At 33.0% G+C, this 20,916-nt stretch overlaps 1 protein-coding gene across 1 annotated transcript; it reads left to right on the top strand.

The window, feature by feature from the left end:
* Positions 1-17,309: 17,309 nt before the first annotated feature.
* LOC131655757 (WEB family protein At3g02930, chloroplastic-like) lies at positions 17,310-19,274 on the top strand. The gene has a single exon (XM_058925564.1). It carries the CDS (start codon positions 17,446-17,448, stop codon positions 19,102-19,104), a length of 1,659 nt encoding a protein of 552 aa, XP_058781547.1. The 5' UTR covers positions 17,310-17,445; the 3' UTR covers positions 19,105-19,274.
* Positions 19,275-20,916: the final 1,642 nt, after the last annotated feature.

Here is a 20,916-nt window from a genome sequence, read left to right as displayed (position 1 = left end):
AAATTTTGATTTTGTTGATTTTAATGGACTAGATTGGTTTCTCTTTCTATGTTTATTTAAAATAAATATTAAAGATCATAAAAAAGAGAAACCAATCCAGTCCATTAAAATCAACCAATCAAAATTTAATGACAGTGATTCATTGCTTTCATTTCTCATAATATGTGTTCTCACTTGAGTCGTCCCTTATATATATATATATATATATATATATATATATATATATATATATATATATATATATATATATATATATATATATATATATATATATATATATATATATATATATATATATATATATATATATATATATATATATATATATATATATAAAAAATTTAAACTAAAAATTTACGGATATTCAACACACAAGAACTTTATCCAATCTCAAAACTACGCAAAAATAAAGTAAAAAAAAGTTCAGATTTTAAATTTCAAATATTTAAGAGATAGTTATTTCAATTTGCAGAAGTTTTTAAACTATTTAATGCATGTTTATCACAATTTATGAAAAGTATAACCAAAACCAAAACCAGCACAATAACTTATTCTTAAGGGTTAATGAACCTTTTCGTCCCTTTAAATATTTCAAATTTCATTTTTAGTCTCTCCAAAATTTTCCTTCAAGAAATCGTCCCTTCAAAATTTTTCTTCCGAACTATTGGTCCCTAACGTCAAATTTCGTAGCTAATCGGTGGCTAAAATCGTAGCTAATCTCTAGTAAATTTGACGTTAGGGACCAATAGTTTAGACAAAAAATTTTAAAGGGATGATTTCTTAAAAGAAAATTTTGGAGGGACTAAAAACGAAATCTGTAATATTTAGAGGGACCAAAAAGTGCATTAACCCTACTCTTAAAACACCATGCTATTTCACATTCTAAAATCAAAACCATCATTAGAAAACAAGGAATAATATCTTTCACTTTATCGCACTGGTAAAATAAGAAACTACCATGCTATTTCATATTCTATAGCTGAATGAAGCATTGTTGTCATCACTATATCATAACAGCTTGTTCTCGTTGGCTTTGAAAATCTTTGTTTTTTTTTCCACTTCTGCTCGTTTTTTCTGACATACAAAACAATAGTTTCATTAAAACCCAACATAATCTCAAATAACATGGAAAAACTATTCAGCAAAAGTTGAAACAATCAACATTAACTTAATAACAATGAACATATATTGAATCAAATGATCTATCTTCTTAGGGGAAATCAAGTCACAAAATAACATGGAAAAACCATTCAGCAAAAGTTGAAACAATCTATATAAATTTTCACCAAGAGCTTCATATTGTTGTAATTCTTAACATACAAATAAAAATATAATTATATTGGTAATTTGTGATAACAAATTATAAGCAAACGTGCAATTTTAGTACTCAGTTGATAAAAGTAAGTTTTACAATTATCGTATTTATATTGACGGATGGTTTTAAAAACCGCTTAATAATTTTTAAGATTTTAAGTAGAAAAGAGTTGTATATTTGTTGTGATGCGTGAAAATAAATGACATAAAGTAAACGATAGAAAATAAAAAGGAAATTTCGGTGTTAATAGTCGAAAAACTGACTAGAGGTAGATTTCGTCTTTACATATTTATCATGTGCACCCATAAATCAATAATATGCTTTTGTACTCAGCTGTTAAGTCGTTATTCTCATTTGTATCTCCTTTAGGTCTCAACGTCGTGAGATCAATGCATTACACAATAGTCGATATATCTGACTATTATCCAACACAGAGCATTAAATTCTGACAGTTATAAAGCATTAAGTCTCCACACCGATCCATACTACAGATGTATAAATATTGAACCTAATCATATCTCTAGACGCTAATATCCAATAGATGATTATCTTAGATCTAGTAATGACAGATAACTTTTGATGTGAGGTCACACCATGAAAACGAGTTTTATGTAACAAAAGCTAAAACAAACATTAAGATTAAACAGTCACAAATATTAAAACATGAATAGAATTACATAGAACGTCGTGACCTATTTATTACATGAATATAATGACTACATCTAACCCCCAACAAAGATATTTTAGCTACGCTTACTCATTATAGTGTAACTGCCAGTAATTCTGCAAAGCTGGTCTTGGAAGTTTAGTTGCCCTGTCACTTGAGTAGCACTTCCTCCTTCAAGCTTGCAGACCAAAGTGAGCCTACTCTAATTATGTACTACCTCCCTCCACCAAAATTCTCTTTGCAATAAACTCGATGCCTTTGTTTATATACAACATTTTGGACCTTTTGTTAGACGCACCGTCCTTGTGCCTAGCACACCTACCGGACTCCGTCCCGCCTATTATTTTCCTTAGTAAAAAGTGCTTGCATGTCTGCCACGCGGTCCTAGCCATCTAGCGCACCTACCATTTGACTAACGAGTTAACCCTTACTTCACCATGGATTACTTACATCTAATTGTGCCACATGACATTCTTCCTACACTTAGCGCGTCTATGATGGGCATAGCTAGTCTAGTATTACATGGTTTTATTTGCCTTGACTTGATTTTTGCATGCTGAGTCGTAGTTTTTCAGTCATTTTCACATGTTCTCTTAATTAATTCATATTAGAAAAGTCCAAACATACATTTTCTTTTTCCAGTCCATACCTCTGTATTTCACGTACTCTTATATTATAGTCACCCAACCGATAAGACTTCCATATTTATATTCGAGAAACGTTACCATAGAGGCTCTTCTTCATCAATAAATTTTCATTTCCACTCGCTAATTAGAGATAAGTTAAAAAGCTCCATACCCTTAATGCCTAACCCTATATTATTTTTATAGTGCAAATGTACTTCCACCTAGCCAGAAAAACTTTTTATTTATCACTTAAACTTCCCTAATTTTTTTATTGCTTTCAACATCCTTACAACCTTCTTTAGGTCTTTGTAAAAAAAAATAATAAAGGTAGGCTTGACAAAAAAAATTAACATAACTCTACAACATAGAAATGAGTATTTGTATTTTCAAATTGTCAATCCATTGTGCATTGAGTCAATAACATGATTTTAAGTAGAGATCGTTCTCACATTGTCACTTACAAGGATATCAAGAAATTTAAATGGTATATAAGTGACACTGCAAGAGAGAATAACAAGTGTGAATTGGAAACTTTGTGAAACAAAGTGTGAGGAAGTCTCACATTGATACGAAAAGTGGAGACTTAAGAATTTATAAGTGAGAGAACCACACAACTATCACCTTATGATTTGGGTGAGTATGTGAGCAATTGATTTGAGTGAAGGACCGACTCGCTTGTATTGAAAATACTCCCCACATGTTGGTGGATAGAAGGGGTCCGATTGAAGAATGTCAACAATGATACAATGGGGAGCATTGTTGATAGACTCACACTTAGGGAGGAGTGTTGAGAATAACAAGTGTGAGTTGAAAACTTTGAGAAACAAAGTGTGGGGAAGTCCCACATTGATTAAAAAAATGGGGCTTGAGAATCCACACATCTACCACCTTAAGGTTTTGAGTGAGTATTTAGTGTGTCTCTCACAAAGATGTGTTGCTCATAAAGAAATGCCCCAATGCTCGCTCATGTTGACCCCAAAATCGTTGACCTAACAAAATAAACACCAAAACATTAATTTTTATTCCAACCAACTATTTTAAATAGCCTTTACAAATTAAGATGGCATTGTGCCCAAATTGGAACATCAAGAAAACAACATCATTTCCACTTTTCAAGCCACACTTCAAGAAAAAATTATTTTAGCGTCGGTCAAAAGCCATCGTTAAAAGGGAAAAAAATGACGCTAAAGGGTGTTAGCATCAGCCTAGTTGAGGCGAAGATTACAAAGCCGAACGCAAAGCGTAGCATTCAGTCGACGATATCGTTAGTGTCAATTTAATGAAACGCTAACTAAACGTTAATACACAAAAGTCGACGCTAGAGTACAAACATGCACTACTAAAAAATTGTAATTTAGAGAGGGAAATTAGTGAAGGATGTAAATCCCTCCCCAATTGCGATGAATTTTGTGAGGGAAAATTGCGTACAAGATAAAATGGGAATAAGAAAAATTAGCGAAGAAAGTTGTGAGGTAATTAATACGTCACAAAAATTCCCTCACAGATTTGATAAAAGTAAATTTAGTGAAGAAATTTGAGAAGAATTTTTTTTCTCACAAATTCCCTCATAAACATGTTAAATGTTTTTGTGAGGGAAATATTCCCTCTCTAATATTTTTTTATATAACTAAATTGAACTTAAATTTTTTATTAATGACATTGCAATTTAAATTTTAAATATAAAATAATTTTTATTATATATATATATATATATATATATATATATATATATATATATATATATATATATAATTTTTTAAGTTTCCCACTCTTTCTTTTGTGAAAATAAAAGTTTCTCACTCTTTCATAAGCCATTTTCAGTTTCCCTCTTTCATAATAAAATTTTATTTTAATAATCAGTTTTCTTTTCCCCAATTAAACTTCTTCACGTTTAGCCTTCTCACTTTAGTTTTCTCTTGCAACCCAACCCTAATCCTTTACCCTTGTTTCCAACAAGCTACCATGAACACTCTAACAACATAATTCTTTCTTTTTGATTTCTTTTTCTCTCTCGCTCACTCAAAAATCTACCACCACCCGTGCAATAATTTTGGAGGGGTAAATGTTAGATTACCCAATTTCTTTTGGATATAATCACTCTTTAGAAATTTCCCCTCTTTCTTCTAACTTCTTTCAAGGTAGCAGTTTGTAATCTAATTTCTTCTCAATTTCAATTTCATGATTTCTTTAACTTGATGGTTTTAATGTGCTTTGTCAGATTGAATATACAAAAAGAACTAGAAGAAAAAACAAGAAGAGCCAATTTTTAGGAGTAATAACATTAGAGGTATGAATTTCTCGGTTTCATTTTTTTAGGTTGTGTTTAGGTGAAAATATATTTTAAGTTTGTATATCCCTTGAATATATTTTTTTTCTCCTTTCTGTCTCATCCATGTGTTGTTGTAGTGCATGTTTTTCTTTGTGCAAATTGAAATTGATTTCCTTTTATACTCTAGATTTCTAGATTTAATGTGTTAGATTTTAAATGTGAGTTTTGATTTGTTTGGATAAGTATTCCACCTCTTTTACACTGTGTGCATCTGAATGAGAATGAATAGTTTGCAGTTTTGCATCTTAATTATTTTCCAGGCCATTCTGCCATATAATAACCTGCTCATGTTAATGGATTGTTTATATTGTGTTTTTTGTGTTTATTTATTCATAGCTAACTAGTAATGAGCATCTTATGATATCAAATAACAAGTTAAAGCAACACAATAGTCATCTGATTTTTATTTTTCAATGCCTTTAGTCCATTTATGTCAGCTGAATTCAACTGAAATAAAGCTTAGCTGAAAATTTTGTAGTCAGTAGCGTTTGACTATCTATGTATCGTAATGCAGAATTGTATGTTTAACCTTACTCTTCATGGAATATGGGAGGAATTTCATTGTGTAATAGGCCACTTAGCAGGATCTTGTGTATTTTGAATAAATAAATATTTACCAAAATGCAGGGATCATATTTATTTACTATTGGACTTTTGTTTCTCTTTATAATAATTATTTGTTGCTGTTAAGTTATATGTTGTGTTGTTCCAATAGTTTATCGGTTATATCGCGTTTAAGAAGTAATTCCATTTGTTTAAGTTGAAATATTTATATAGATAGCAGTTTCCACATGACGATGGTGATAACAGAGCTCCTAAAGCTATAATTAAAGGAATCTCTACCTGTTCCAACTATTCATCAGATATTTATGTACTTCGACCAATATCATCAGTTTTCTTAAAAGCCATTTCAACTTTATTGAAAATTACATCTCAACTGGTGATACTCCTACTGTGACATGGCTTTAGGCACCATAATCTATAAGCTTTGACTCCTTCAGGGTATTCCATGAACATGCATTTCAGAGCTTTAGGTTCGACCTTGTCTTGCCTAATGTGAGCATAGGCTACGCAGCCAAATACTCTTAATTTGTCGAGATCTGGTGGCTGTCCCGACCAAACTTATTAAGGTGTTTTCATATCTAACGCAATCGAAAGACATATGTTTATTAGATATGTTGCTGTCGAAACAGCCTCAGTCCATAACACCTTCTTTAATCAAGCACTAGTCAACATGCATCTAACTCTCTCCAAAAAAGTTTGATTAAACCCTTCAGTCAAACCATTTTGTTGTAGAGTACCTGCAGTAGTTATATTCCTTGCAATACAGGGGCTGCACAAAAGCTGTCGAACGCCTGTTGAAAGTATTTTGGGTAAATATTTTCTAATATATCGTATCCACGGAGACTGAGTAATATTGCTGCCGTTCTATAGTCAAATTATAATGAGTTAGGGAAAAGTATTGGTTTTGATTGTTTGTTCTTAAATTTCATATAACCGAATAATAATTGAAGGATAAAAAGCTTAAAATGAATAACAATGGTGATCGAATATGTTGAGTTCTAGGGTTCATCAACCTATTCACATACAATAATCAATTAATCCACGAGTGAACATTATTTAAGTTATTATCTTCATTCATCCTCAAAACTGATATTATGTCTAATGATCAATCTAGAACCACCTCTACCGGTATGATATTCGATCTCTCAGAATAACTATAAAGATAAAGGGAATTAACCACGATGATTTATGAAAACTTCTTCAAAATCTCATCTCTGAGTATTAATCAACAAGTCAATGTAAAAACCTTGGGCAAAAGTATAAACCCTATCTCTCGATTGATAGTTCAACAATGATATAAAATAAAAGCAAGTTTTTTCATTCATAATAAAGCTTAAACAATTGTTCACAGGAATTAATCAAAGTAATTGCATCTTCATAGGTTAACTACTACCTTAAACTCAACACAATGGGGTTTAGCTCTCCATAGCCATGAAGAACACACAAGATTTCATGGAAGGATTCATCTTCATCAAGGGAATGTCTTCAATTGATGTTGAATTCTCCGTCGGAAGTTGTTTTCTTCTCTAGAATAGGATTGCTCTCTGAAATTCGTTCACCAAGGACCTCTCTCTTATGAGGATTAGGGCTTCTATTTATAACACTTTATCCTTGTAACGCAACCATCGCGCCTCGACACGTATTGGCGCGGCGCGAACCCAAGTCAGAAGGGATGGCGCGTCTCGCTCCTTATTGGCGTGGCTCGGCCTTTGTTTCACCTTCCTTCTTTGTGATTCTTCCTCTCTAAAAGCTCTACATCTATGTGTTTCTTCGTCTTTACTTCTAAACTTCAATATCTGCACAAATAACACCCGAAGTGACGCAAGTTGTTCTACGATTAGCATCGAACCTCTAAAATTCAATTCTAACCATAAAATCCTTAAAAAGCACAAGATATGTTCACTTTCAGCTCAAAAGGTAGTTAATTTGACAAATGAAAACACTACTAATTCACTCCTAACAACGCCTTATTGCAAAATTCAAGTCCATTATCAGTTCCCAACCTCTTGACCTTTCTACCAGTCTAATTTTCGACCAAAGTAATTATACTTTTGAAATTCTCAAAAGTTTCATCCTTAGTCTTCTGGATGAATACCCATAATTTTCTGTAATAATCATCTACTATGGATAGAAAAATACCTTGCTCCTGAATGTGATGGACACCTTGCAGGCCCCCAAAGATAATCATTTATGTAATCAATGGATCCATGTGTTCTTTGTTTGCCTTTGTTGAACTTCACTCTACAAGATTTTCCAAGTACACATGGTTCAAAAAACTTCAGCTTTTCCGACTTTTCTCCACCCAGCAAATTTTGTTTCCCTAATTCGACCATACCCCTTTCATTGACATGGCCCAATCTCATGTGTCAAATCTCTATCTTCGACAAAGGTTTCGTGGATGCAACATTTGTCGACCACTTACAACTTTAGCCTCAAGGGTATACAAGCCTTGTTTCTTCATGTCTCTTAAGAATTCTTCGACCCCTTCATGACTTTTAGGATACTTTTCTCTCCTTGAAAAACATATCGTTTCTTGTCGAATTCACCAAGAGAAATCAAATTCTCTTCAAATCAGGTACATGCCTAACTTCAGTGAACAAATTTATTGACTCATCACGGAGCTTGAATCTCATAGATGCAACACCTGCAATCTTTCAAGCTTTGTTGTTTCCCAGCGATACATACCCACCATCTTGATAACATAATTCCTCAAACAAGTCTTTGTTTGGAGTCATGTGCCAAGATACAACCTGAATCCATAATCCGCTCCTTACAAGAGTCACTTCTCGAAACCACAAGAACATGAGATAAGCTGAAATCATCTTGAACATTGGTTGCATTGCCATTATCCTTACCTCCATGATCTTTCATGCGTTCAGGGCACAAATTTCTTGTGTGATCCTCCTACTTACAATGATAACATCGAATACCAAATGCTTCGCCACTGTAAGACTTCTACTGACTTTTACCTTTCTTCTTGTCGAACTTACCATCCTTTCCCCAAGAATTTTCCATTAACGGCCTAACCTTCACCAACCGTCACGGGTTTATGCTCCTTTCGCTCGGTCAAGTACTTACAATACAAGGATGATTGAACTTCTTCGAAGGTCAGGGACTCCCTTACATACTATAGAGTTTCTTTGAAGTGAGCATGTGTTCTAGGGAAAGCGCACAACAGCAACAACACTTGATCTTCATCATCGATCTTTACATCAATATTTTCAAGATCAAGAATCAGCTTTTTGAACATATCCAACTGCTCAACCAACACTTTGTCTTCAATCATCTTGAATGAATACAAAGCTTGCTTCAGGTAGAGTCGATTTACCAGTGATTTGATCATGCACAAAATTTTAAGTTTCACCCACTACCCTGATGTCGTCGTCTTCTTTGATACCTATCAAAGAACCTTATCACCAAGGCTCAACAAGATTGCGCTGTGGGCTTTCTCTATCATGGTGCCTTTTCTTTTTCCGTTAATGTAACATCCATAGTTGCCTCTCCTTTCAACGCTTCCAAACAACTCTGTCGGACTAGTAGGGTTTTCATCTTCAAGTGCCATAGATCGAAATCGTTCACTCCGATGAACTTTTCAATCTCATACTTTGTTGAAGGCATCTTCTCTGCACTTACTGCACCAATTTTTTGTGGAAACGACGCCTTGATAAATAAAGTATAAATTGTTTCTTTGTGATCAGGTAACACAAGGGTAGAAAAGATGATAAAATAAGAAGAACAACAATGATTGGTTATAACTGCTATTCTTTACTTTCTCTTTGAAACAAGATTACAAGTGTTACAAGAATAACAAATAACCCTCTCACCCTAAATTAGGATTTACAGTATGCAATGATGAGATACTAATATGCTATTTATAATAAACCTAACATACTAAACTAATGGGCTTTTTCACAAATACCCATAACAAGCTAACTTAGGGTACAAACTAACTTAAACAATTGGACATAACAAACAGACTCAATTCGAAATACTAACAACCCTAACATTTCGACACCCACATACTAGAATACACTTCGACTACAGTATGTAGGTATTTGACATCATCATGTGAACATACTTCGACAACATACATAAATCCTGTCGAACAAAAAATTACTCTTCAACTCGATAGAGTTCGATCCAATATCTCACATACACTTTCTCAAATTCTACTTTCAATTAGAAGCATTTACCTTCTTATATCCTATCCCATTCCACACTTTCATTTACAATGAGCATGCCATCTATCATTTGGCTAACTTGAATAAAAGTGATTTGTTTTTTTGATATGAATGCAAGGCTCTTTTCAACCGACTGGCCAACAACTTTGACAGAATTTTGTACAAGCTTCCCAGAAGAGAATCAAGTCTATAATTTGTAAGTGCATGTAAACATATAATTTGTAAGTCCATGTAAACATATTCTCTTTGGAACAATAAATGCAATAATAACAGGCTTAGGTAATTTAACATTATGATGAAACTCATTTAAAAATGCCAAGACATCATCTCTTACCACATCCCAACAAGCCTTATAGAATTTAAGACTAAACACGTTTAGACCCCAATAAGCTCATGTATTATGAAGGATTCTATCAATATATACTTCATCCAAAGTTGGCCGAGAAAAATCTCTTTCTTTAAAAGTCTCATAAAATGACTTTTAGCCTTGTCTTCTATCTTATTTACATTCATCCACTCATTTCTTATGACTAAAGCATCAATTTAAGATCTTTTCCTATTGGATTTAATGCAATCAAGGTAAGATCTAATGTTGGAGTCCCCTCTGCCAACCCATTTTGCTCTCAACTTTTGGCCAAAAAAGACTTTATTTAATTCAAATTTGATCCCAAAAGTGTTAGTGCACCACTTTTTTCGTATTGCCATATGATCACATAATATTGACATCTCATCCAGTTGTTAAAGACCTATATTTATATCCATAATTCCAAAGACTTCATTGTTCCATGCTTGAAGCTTATACTTTAACAATTTGAGTTTTACTTTCGGCATACGCGTTTTGCATTCATTAATCACGACCAATTTTCCTTAACTAAACTTTAAGAGTATTTAGTTTCAGTCCAAAAATTGTTAAAGCAAAACAAATTAGGCCACGAGGGTTGTCTAAGTGACTTCAAACACAAGCGGGGATGAATTTTGATATAAAGGTTTTTCATAACTTCAAAGAAAATAATTGATTTTACTTGGTCAATTTTAAGAAAAGAGATGAAGCAGAGATTTAAGAAAGGAATATTAAATAACAGAAAAATAAAGAAATAAGGGAAAGAAAAGTGCACAATAGATTTTATACAGGTTCTACCTTAAATTGGAGATCCATATCTTTATCATTTTCACTTTGACAGTTTTCATCTTCTAATTTCATGTCATTGACATTTGTGGCTTTCAATGCAGAACTATCTCTTTTCTTATCGCCTTCTCCACTTACAACAGGATGTTTTAGCTCAATTTCATGTTCCTAAAATTTACCAAACAATGTAGTCAAATTCATAGAAGACAAGTCTTTAGATTCATTAATCGTAGTGACTTTAAGTTGCCAGCTACAACTTAAGCAACTAAGTACTTTTTAATTAAACTAACATTTTGAAAAAAAATTACCCAGAGTTTTTAAATGATTAACAATAATAATATACTATTTTTCCATGTCCTGAATATTTTCTTCATGCTTCATTCGAAACATTTCATACTCATGGATTGATGTGTTTATTATAAGTACAGGGTGCAACCTAAGAGGAGGATGAATTGAGTTTTAAGAAAATGTCTCATTATTTTGCAGATGTTTTGATTATATTATTTTTATGAAAGAATTATGATGAACGAATTAGTAAACGTGCAGAAAAATAAAAGTGCAGAAACAATAAAAAAAACACAAAGATATATCCTGGCCCCCCTTTCTAAACTAGGGTAGTCCAGTTCCTCTGTACTCAGTGAAGTATTTCACGGTATTATATCTTTGTACAGTCTCACACTAAGACTCTCCTACAATCTTCTACGACAGACACACCAAACCTACGGTGAACTTTGAATCTCCCCAATGCAAAAAACCTTTTTACAAACAATAGAAAGAACATCTCTTCCTATTTGCAAACACCTGTAGAAGTACACACACTTTCCTTACAGACAATATCACCCATATACTTGGTGAATAATTTACAATAGATAGATAAATTAAATATAACCAGTTTGTATGCTTTCCAATATCTTTAAAATTTAATCTTCTCTTTCAATGAATAATTTAAGAATATATAAACATTAAATGCTCAATGGTTTATGAATCTTTTTCTTAATGAATGAAATTTAAGTAGTAAAAGTATCTATGACATTGTGTATGAACACTTGAAAAAATAGTAAGAGTTGTTTGAGAAATATGAGTGAAAGAGGTGATTTGAATTATGAAATCATTAGATGCCTCTTAAAGAGGTATGCAATGTTTCAGAATTTTCAAAAAGTTTCAGGATGTTCATCGATTGACATATAATGTCAATCGATTGACTCAATTCCAACATTTAAAAAATATCAAAAAAAATCACTATGTTAACTGATTGACATAATGAGTCAATCGATTGACTCTTCAACATTTTTGAAATTTCCCAAACAGAAATATAATCAATTGATTGAGTGTTAGGAGAAATCGATTGACTCTTAATCAAACATGGAATCCTGGAAATCATAGGAATAAAAAGTCAATTTCCATGGGTGGCGCCTCTACTTTATTACGAAACCACAAATGACGATGATTGCGGAAACTAATGTGGAATGGAGCTTCTATTACACTTCACAGATACAACACAGTAGATTCAAGGTTAGAATCACAGTGCTTCTTGAACCAGAGGTATCAGTGTTGATATGACGCTAATAACCAATGTTGATATCTCCAATACAGTGAACTTAAATGGGGAGAGGGGTACTTGCATGGTTATCACTCCAACGCCTAAGTTAGTTTAGGGTTCAAGATAGACGATAGTCAATGTGGAGATTAGATATTTTGTACCTTAGAACCCTTTACGAAGGTATTTGTATCTTGGGTCTTGTGGAGTAGGCTAGATAATCGGCCTCATATTATTGGGCATTTGGCTGGCGCATAGCAATGGAGCAGTGGGTCTCGGGTCTCTAGACGGCACATAACACATATGAATTTCCATTCTAACTTAATTTTCATGATTAAACCTTTTGATTTTCAAAACTTATCCAATCTTGATACTTTATTTCAATCTTTTTCTTTTTTGATCTTTCTTCTATGAGCTTTCGTCTTTAGAAAAACTAAGCTTAGATAGATGAAAAACATCTTCTTCAAAGTCTCACCATTTTGATGATGACAAAATATATTGATGGGAAGTTTTTTCTTGACACTTGATTGCTCCCCAATCTTGTATATCTCCTCCTATCCTGCATATCTCCCCCTTTATATTGCAAGTTAGGCCTTTATCTTTGGTATCCTGGAAAAAAAAACCATCTATCTCCCCCCCCCCCCTTTTGACATTATAAAAAAAAAAGAGTAAAATCCAAAGAAACATAATATGTAAGGGAAAATATACATTAGATATAAAAATACTTATCTTCTTCACACTAATTTGATGTTCTTCAAATCATCTTTAATCAAAAGAAAGTTTAATTCTACCATATCATGTGGTCTTGTATCTTGAGAAATCAATTTTTATTTGACAATATTAGCATATGGTCTTCAAGTACATACACAAACAGTTAATAGTAATTTCTAGGTACCCAATATTCTTTGGGTCTTATTGGGTTAGTTCTCTTCCTTACCCTTAAATACTCAATATAAGGAACACCATAATTTCTTTTGTAGCAAGCACTAGAAGTATATCCTTTTGTATTACAATAAAAGCATGTAGGTCTAAAAACATGATTCCTTTTATAGACATAAGAATTATTTCTATTATAAGACATTTTAGGATGAATTACACCATGCAATTTCTTTGGTTCTACATTGTTGAATTTTATGCTAGCTTTAACAAAGATTGTTTTACTTGGGCTTGATTTATCAAGTTTAGAAAAGCCTAACCCACATTTATCTCTTGAATATCTTTGTCTAGCACATCTTCCAAACCAATTTGACCTTTTTCATATTTCTTTGTAACTTAGTTTAGTACAACAATTTAGGATTCTTGCTATTAACATTTATTACATGCAAAATTTTTGAGCTTATTCAATTTCACATTAGTGTCATTAGCCTTGCTTTCTAGAGATAAAATTAATTTCTTTTGTTTTGCAACAGTTCTAGAAAGTGTCAAACATTTCTCATGTAATTCATGAAATGCATTTTATAATTCCTCATATGAAGGTTTATCATTTAATCCATAATCACAAACCTCGTGTTCATCATCAGAATGGTGTGACATCATTAATACAAAGTTTGCACATTCTTCATTTTTTGAGTATGAAGATAAGTACAAAGTGCAACCTAAGAGGAAGTGAATTAGGTTTTAAGAATATTTCTTGTTATTTTGCAAATGTTTTGATTCTTTTATTTTTCTAGAAGAATTATGATGAGCAAATGAATAAACGTGCAGAAAAATAAAAGTGCAGAAACAATAAAGAACATAAATATATATCTTAGTTTACCTTTCTAATCAAGGTTAGTCTAGTCCCTCCACACCCCGTGAAAGATTTCACTATGTTAGATCTTTGTACAACCTCACACCAAGACTCTCCTACGACCTTCTAACACAGACACACACAAACTATGGTGGACTTTGAGTCTTCCTGATTCAAAGGACCTTTTTACAACAAACAAAATGAACACCACTTCCTATATACAAACACCTGTAGAAAGTATACACACTTTCTTTACGGATAATATCACCACATACTTGGAACATCAAATTTATGGCTAATGTCCCACAAATAACTAGGGGCGCTTTTGTGTTATTTACAAATTGTTCAGGTTGGTAGGAGTCCCGATGCACCCAGAGGATATGATGATCAACCCTATGCTTCCAATCAAAGCAAGTTCCATCTGCAAGACCCTCCACCATCAACATCCAATCAGAGGCCAAGAGGACCAAGGAGAAGAAGATGTCTACCATCATGAAATGCAACAACCATTTAAAGGAGTCCATCATCAACAACAACCTGAACAAATGCAACTGTGGGAAGAATTTGCCTCGGTCATAACCACTTAGGCACATGAAGCGTTGCCAAATCTATACATAAACAACACCAAGATGATCTTAACCGGTTTCACGACTTCTATCACCCAAATGATAGTTTCTAATTCAGCAGTTCTACTTTTAGTTCCTTTTGTTTTGTTTTATTTCCATTATGCACCAATCAAAGGAAGATGGGGAGCTACTAAAATTGTTCTACTCCAAATTTTGTAATGCTTAGTTTTCTTTAATTAATGAATTTTGTAATGCTTAACTCTTTTCCATTGAATAGAAAAGCAGTCACAATGAAAAATAAATAAAGTGATCTAAATTGAAGTGTCCAAGCCAAGTGATGGCTGATGAAGAGAAGAGACACAATTGCTGGTATTCAACTGTTAGATATTTAAACATGAGCCAAAATATTTCCAAAGTTTACTTATTTCTTTTTTGAGTGTATCCATGCGATTGTAATATCTAGAATTTGCATTTCGTCTATTTAATTAGTTGATTTGATAAAAACACATATAGGCAGTTGTTTGTGAAAATTTTATGGCCTTGTAAACAACTCGTGCATTATGATTAGATCCCTTGTTAACCATTTTGAGTCTTTCCCATTCTTTTGGTGACTTAGCCTATTATATTATAAGCCCTTGGCTTGAAATATAAAAACATTTGCACCCTCCTTACAGTTAGGTGGATAAATTTTATTTTCAGTATAAGCTAATCACTAAGTTTGTGGATGCTCTTTGACGTTAGCAACCTTTAAGTTTGAGGTTGAGGATACTAGACAAGGGGTCAAATAAAAAGATAGAAAAAAATATGTCAAAATCATGGCATTTTCAAAAAAAATAATGAGAAAAAGAAAAGAAAAGGACCACATATTTGAAAAATATCTAGTACCCAAATTGAAAGAAAGAGTGATATGACCGGAATAAAATAACGAAAGGACAAAGAGGTACCTAACTCCAAGATTTAAGGTGATTATCCAAAAATTTATCCTACTCTAGCATAAGCCAAGATACAACCTCAAAATTCCACAAATGTGTGTTTAAATATGATATGATTGAGTTTGCATATAGCTTACAAATTCATTGATTTTTACTCTTGTATGTGATTGAGTGGACACCCTTGCAATTGAGTGCATCATGGTGAGTAGATAGACATGTTGAGTATTGATGCTGGAAGAACTAATCTGAATTAGTTAAAGCAAAGCAGGGAAGAAACGTCTCAATCAGCAAAAGCAAGTGACATTCATGTGGTAAGGTTTGTAATTTATTTTTGACAAAGTTTGAGTGTGCAGATAGGTTACTTGAAGACAAGAAACAGTTCAAGTTTGGGGTTATGATGACGGGCTATCAGTGCACGTCATTTAGCAAGAAAAATTGACGAATTTTGACAAGAATTGAGCAAGTTAGAAGCATTTAAGTGAAAAAAGACGGAAAAAATATTTTTGGGTGAAAAAGGACTTAGTGAGAAAGTTGGTGAAAAAAGGAACAAAAACACTTAGTGCAGTGAGCTACACGCCAAGGGATTGAGTGTAGTCTTAGTGTTAATTCGTTGTGTTACTCTATATTCAGTGCATGTCTGTTAATGCACGTTTCATCAATCAAGTAGAAATAGGGAATTCTGACAATAAAACCTGACCGCTTTTTTCATCATCGTTATACAACTCTTTTCTTGTGTTTTTGACCAAAACAATATGAAAAAACCATGTTATTGTTTTTAAATTGTATCGCACAATGTATCTTATTTTAAGTTCGCAATTCTTGTGGAGACAAATTTATTTTTATCACTTCGATAACAACACCAAGTACACTTGCTATTAAATTGTCCATCACCATGTCAATAAGAGAGTGAAAAGTGAAATTTGAATGAAAAAATTTAAATACCTCTAAAGTGGCATATTTTCCTCGCTAAATAGGAAAGATAGTTGATAATTGCATGCATGTGGAACGACATGACTTGTAAATAAATATTGAATTAGTTTATGCGATTGGCATGATATTTTTGTAAGAAATTATCTACGACATGGAGAAAAAATGGTCTACCTGCTCCGCATTTAGTAATTTGGTGCATCGTAGATTGGTCTTTGTATTTTGAATCTTCTAAACATATTTTATTTTGTTATTTTTGCTAAAATATAATCAATGCCAACATTCAAATTGTTTGGTGTCTTAATTATATAATATATTGTATTTTAGATAAATGTCAAATAAATAATAAAAAAATGTAACAACAATAAATTAATAAAAATATTATGTAAAAAATATAAAACAAAATTTTAAATATAAAAGACTAGTTGCAAAAGAAAATTGAGAACACTTGAATTATATTTAAATGATGATACAGTGGTGAAAGAAGAAACGTAAATAAATAGACAAGACTCACAATTAATTAAATATTTAAAAAAATTTCCTTAAAAAATTTGTAATGAAAAAAAAAAGTAAGCTGAGATAATCAAATATTTAAAATCACCGTTCACATGAGAGGAAAAGAGTATTTGGTCACATTTAACATCGTCAGCCGCTTAAAGGCTGCAATTGAATTCAACTTTATTCTTACCGACGAAATTACTTTGGTTGGTTCGACGTTGATTCCGTCCAAATTCCAAAATAATTACTACTTATAATTAATCCAATTTCAAACTTGTTTTTTTCTTCTTCTACCAAACCAAAGAAACCCCGTCATCTTCGGAGATTTTATATAAAAACCAAACCCATCTTTTTCTCTGATTCTCATTCTAATTATACACTTTTCCTAAATTCACCCTTCGCTTTTCATCAAACATTTCTTCTACAATATCCGCAAACCATATTTCCAATGATGCAAAAGCATCGTATGGAGCTATATGATGATAAATTGAGTCAAACTAAGGAGCGTATGAGAGAATTGGAAGAAGAGAAAGGTAGAGCGATTAAAGAGCTTAGAGAGATTAAAATGGTGGCTGAGAAAACCAATGCAATGGTTGAAGAAGTAGTGGCAACAAAGAGGACGGTTTCCGAGACGCGAAATGATAATACTGGAATGTTGGTTAAAGAACATGAAAGGAAATTGTCTGATAAAGATGATTTGTTGGCTGAGTATAGAAGGAAGATTCAGGAAGCGGAGGCGGAGGCGGAGAAACGGAGAGAGGCGGAGACGAATTTGTTTGATACGTTGGTGATGCAGACGAAGCAGCTTGAGCAGAATAAAGGTCTGCTCGAAGAGGCGAGGCATGAGATTTCTTCACTTGAAGAGAAACTGAAGACCTTTCAATTAGGTGCGAACAAAAACAATGATTCCGAGGGAAAAAAGGCGAACGAACAAGAGTTGGCGAAGAGGAAGTTGAATGAAAGTCGCGAGGACGAGAGCGTGGAAGAGGAGGGACTATTCGCATTGGAGGCGAGTAGTTTGGTTGAAGAATTGAATTTGCTTAAGAGCGAGCTGAAAGCAGCGACGAAAGCGGAGGAGAATAGCAAGAAAGCTATGGATGATTTGGCGTTCGCGTTGAAAGAGGTAGCGACGGAAGCTAACCAAGTGAAAGCGAAACTGACGTTGAGTCAAGTTGAACTTGAGCACACGAAAAGTGAGGCGGAGCGTTGGAAAGCGATGTTGGAAACCACGGAAGAGAAGTACAAAGAGCTTCTGGATGTGACGAGGAAAGAAGCGGATAGGTTTAAGAACACCGCGGAGAGGTTGAGATTAGAGGCTGAAGAATCGCTTTTGGCGTGGAATGGGAAAGAAACTGAGTTTGTGACTTGTATTAAAAGAGCGGAAGAGGAAAGGTTGCTTACACAGGAAGAAACATCAAGAGTGGTTGAATTGCTTAAAGAGGCTGAGGGTAAAACAAAGATTTCGAAAGAAGAGAATCAAAAACTGCGCGATATATTAAAACAGGCATTGAATGAAGCTAATGTTGCAAAAGAAGCTGCTGAAATCGCAAAAGCTGAGAATGCTAGACTAAAAGATAGTCTCAATTTGCTTGTTCATGAGAATGAGATGTTGAAGATTCATGAAGCTGCGTCGTTCGAGAATATCAAAGAGTTGAAAAGATTGCTATCGGAAACATCATCAAAAGAGTTCCGAAACGAAGATATCGAGAAATATTCTGCGGCAAAGGAAGGTGTAAAAGCAAAGGAGCATCATAAGGAGCATAAAGAATCAAAAAGTTTAAGCAAAACTTTTAGTCTTAATTTGAAAGACATGATAACAATTAAGCAACCACCTAAAGTGGTGAATAATGAAGAGGTTACTAATAACAAAGAAAGTAAAGAAGATGATACATTAAAGGGTTCAATATTTGATGAAGTGGATGATACATCTGATGAATCACCAAATCATGATGTTGATATGGGAGTTCCAGAAGATTTTGATAACTTAGATGAGTCACATTTTGATGATTATGAAGGTGATAAGAACAATAGAAAAAGAAGAGCATTGCTGAGAAGATTTGGTGATCTTATAAGGAGAAAAAGTACAATAGAAAAAGTACAAACGTAATGCAGATTCTACAAGGATTAAAAATAAAATTAGATTGTAATAATGTTGATATTGTTTTAGTTTGTGCATTTGTTTAATGTGTATATTATTTCAAAGATTGTACAGTTTGTAGTAGTACACCTATTTTGAGACCTAGTGTTTTCCCTATTCAGTTTCTTTGTTTTTGTTTCTCTTTATTCTTTTGGCTTGAAGACTGGTGTATTTTTTTATTTATCAATAGTTGATAAAGTTTTTTTTGTTTTGTGTTTGTTTGAAGAGTGGCGTGTAACTTCTCTCAAATTTACCTAATTTGATGAATGGACACCATTCTAATATTGTTGAGTTGAAATACAGTTGGTATTTTTTTAATAAATATTCTTTTCCTAGATTTACACATATTAAGTCTACTTGTATTTTAACTAAAACATCCAACTCTCTTTAAATATATGAGGATTAATTGTCTATGTTGGGTGAAAGAGAGAGAAAAACTGGAGTATCACTTTTAATAGGAGTTAATTTGAGTTTTTTTTCATCATAACAACTATAGTCTTGAAGTATTGTTGAAATTTCTATCTTCATTGTGGTCCGATCTTTGTCACCCAAATTGTGACATTTGTCTTGTCTTCATCGTAATCTCATCTAAATTACTTTTTCTATGTCGGATTTGAAGAGGTGGATTTAGTTTCACATTGATTAAAAATATGACTTGTGTTGTGTTCATAAATGAGGACAATCCTAGCCTTATAAGTCAGTTTTGTAAGGATAAGTTAGATCAAATTATAATATGGAATCAGAGTCTATTAATACGACCATGGGCCACCCATCGTTTATATCCACGCGTTAAACTCAAAAGAGTGTAGGCATAAGGAAGTGTATTGGGAAAATCTCAAGTCTCACATTGGTTAGACATATATGAAAATAGTTTATATATAGTTACGTCTGTCACCTTAAAAGCCAGTTATGTAGGAATGATTTTAAGGGTGGCAAAGAGGCATGTCCACACCGTTTAGGCCCGCCTCGCAAAAATCCATTAAAAAAATAGGGCGGGTGAGGCATGCATAGTGGAGAGTGCGGGCCTAAAACCTTGTCCCGTCCCACCAAAGATGAGGGTTGGGTGGCCCGTGGGCACTACACATTTTAAACCTAAAAATATTAAAATTTTATGTTAATACCCGTGGGCGCAAAAACCCGCCAAAAAACTGAGTGGGGAGGAGTAAACACATTAAAGTGTGCGAGCCTAAAATCTTGATCCATCCTACAAAAAAGTGTGGGAAAACGGACATGCGCTAATCTTCTAAATTGAAGAATTTTTTGTTACTTACAGGATCAACTAGATTGACCATAGGACATGTGCTTTAAATTTCAAATCTCATTCTTGATTATGAAGAACTTCGACTACATTCATGTTCTTATTGAAAAGTTTGTTTGATCTATGTGATTCTTTAAAGTAATGTTATAAACTTGTAAGGAAAAATAAAGTAAAAGCAATTGAATATAAATTGCAAAAATGTAAATTTTGGAAATGACAAGTTGAATAAAACTGTAAAAAGAATATAAAATGGTGTTTACACGTACATTCTCAAATGACTTGTTTCTCAACACGCATATACTTTGAGTTTTTTGGTGAGATTATGTACACAAATGAACACACGAATCTGCAATATTAAGTAGGTCTCATACAATATTTGTTGCATACAATGTATTTTTAATATTTCGGCTAAACAATGTAATCATTTTTATAAAAAAAATTATTTTATACTAACCCCTCGGTTTTAAAAAAACAAGGGGTTATTGTTTACTCTGAATATCAAAGATACGTTGTATGCAACAAAT

This window comes from Vicia villosa, linkage group LG3 (assembly GCF_029867415.1).
Source record: "Vicia villosa cultivar HV-30 ecotype Madison, WI linkage group LG3, Vvil1.0, whole genome shotgun sequence".
Taxonomy (NCBI): Eukaryota; Viridiplantae; Streptophyta; class Magnoliopsida; order Fabales; family Fabaceae; genus Vicia; species Vicia villosa.
Note: the sequence above shows the minus strand (reverse complement) of the source record. Positions and strands in the feature narration are given on the sequence as shown.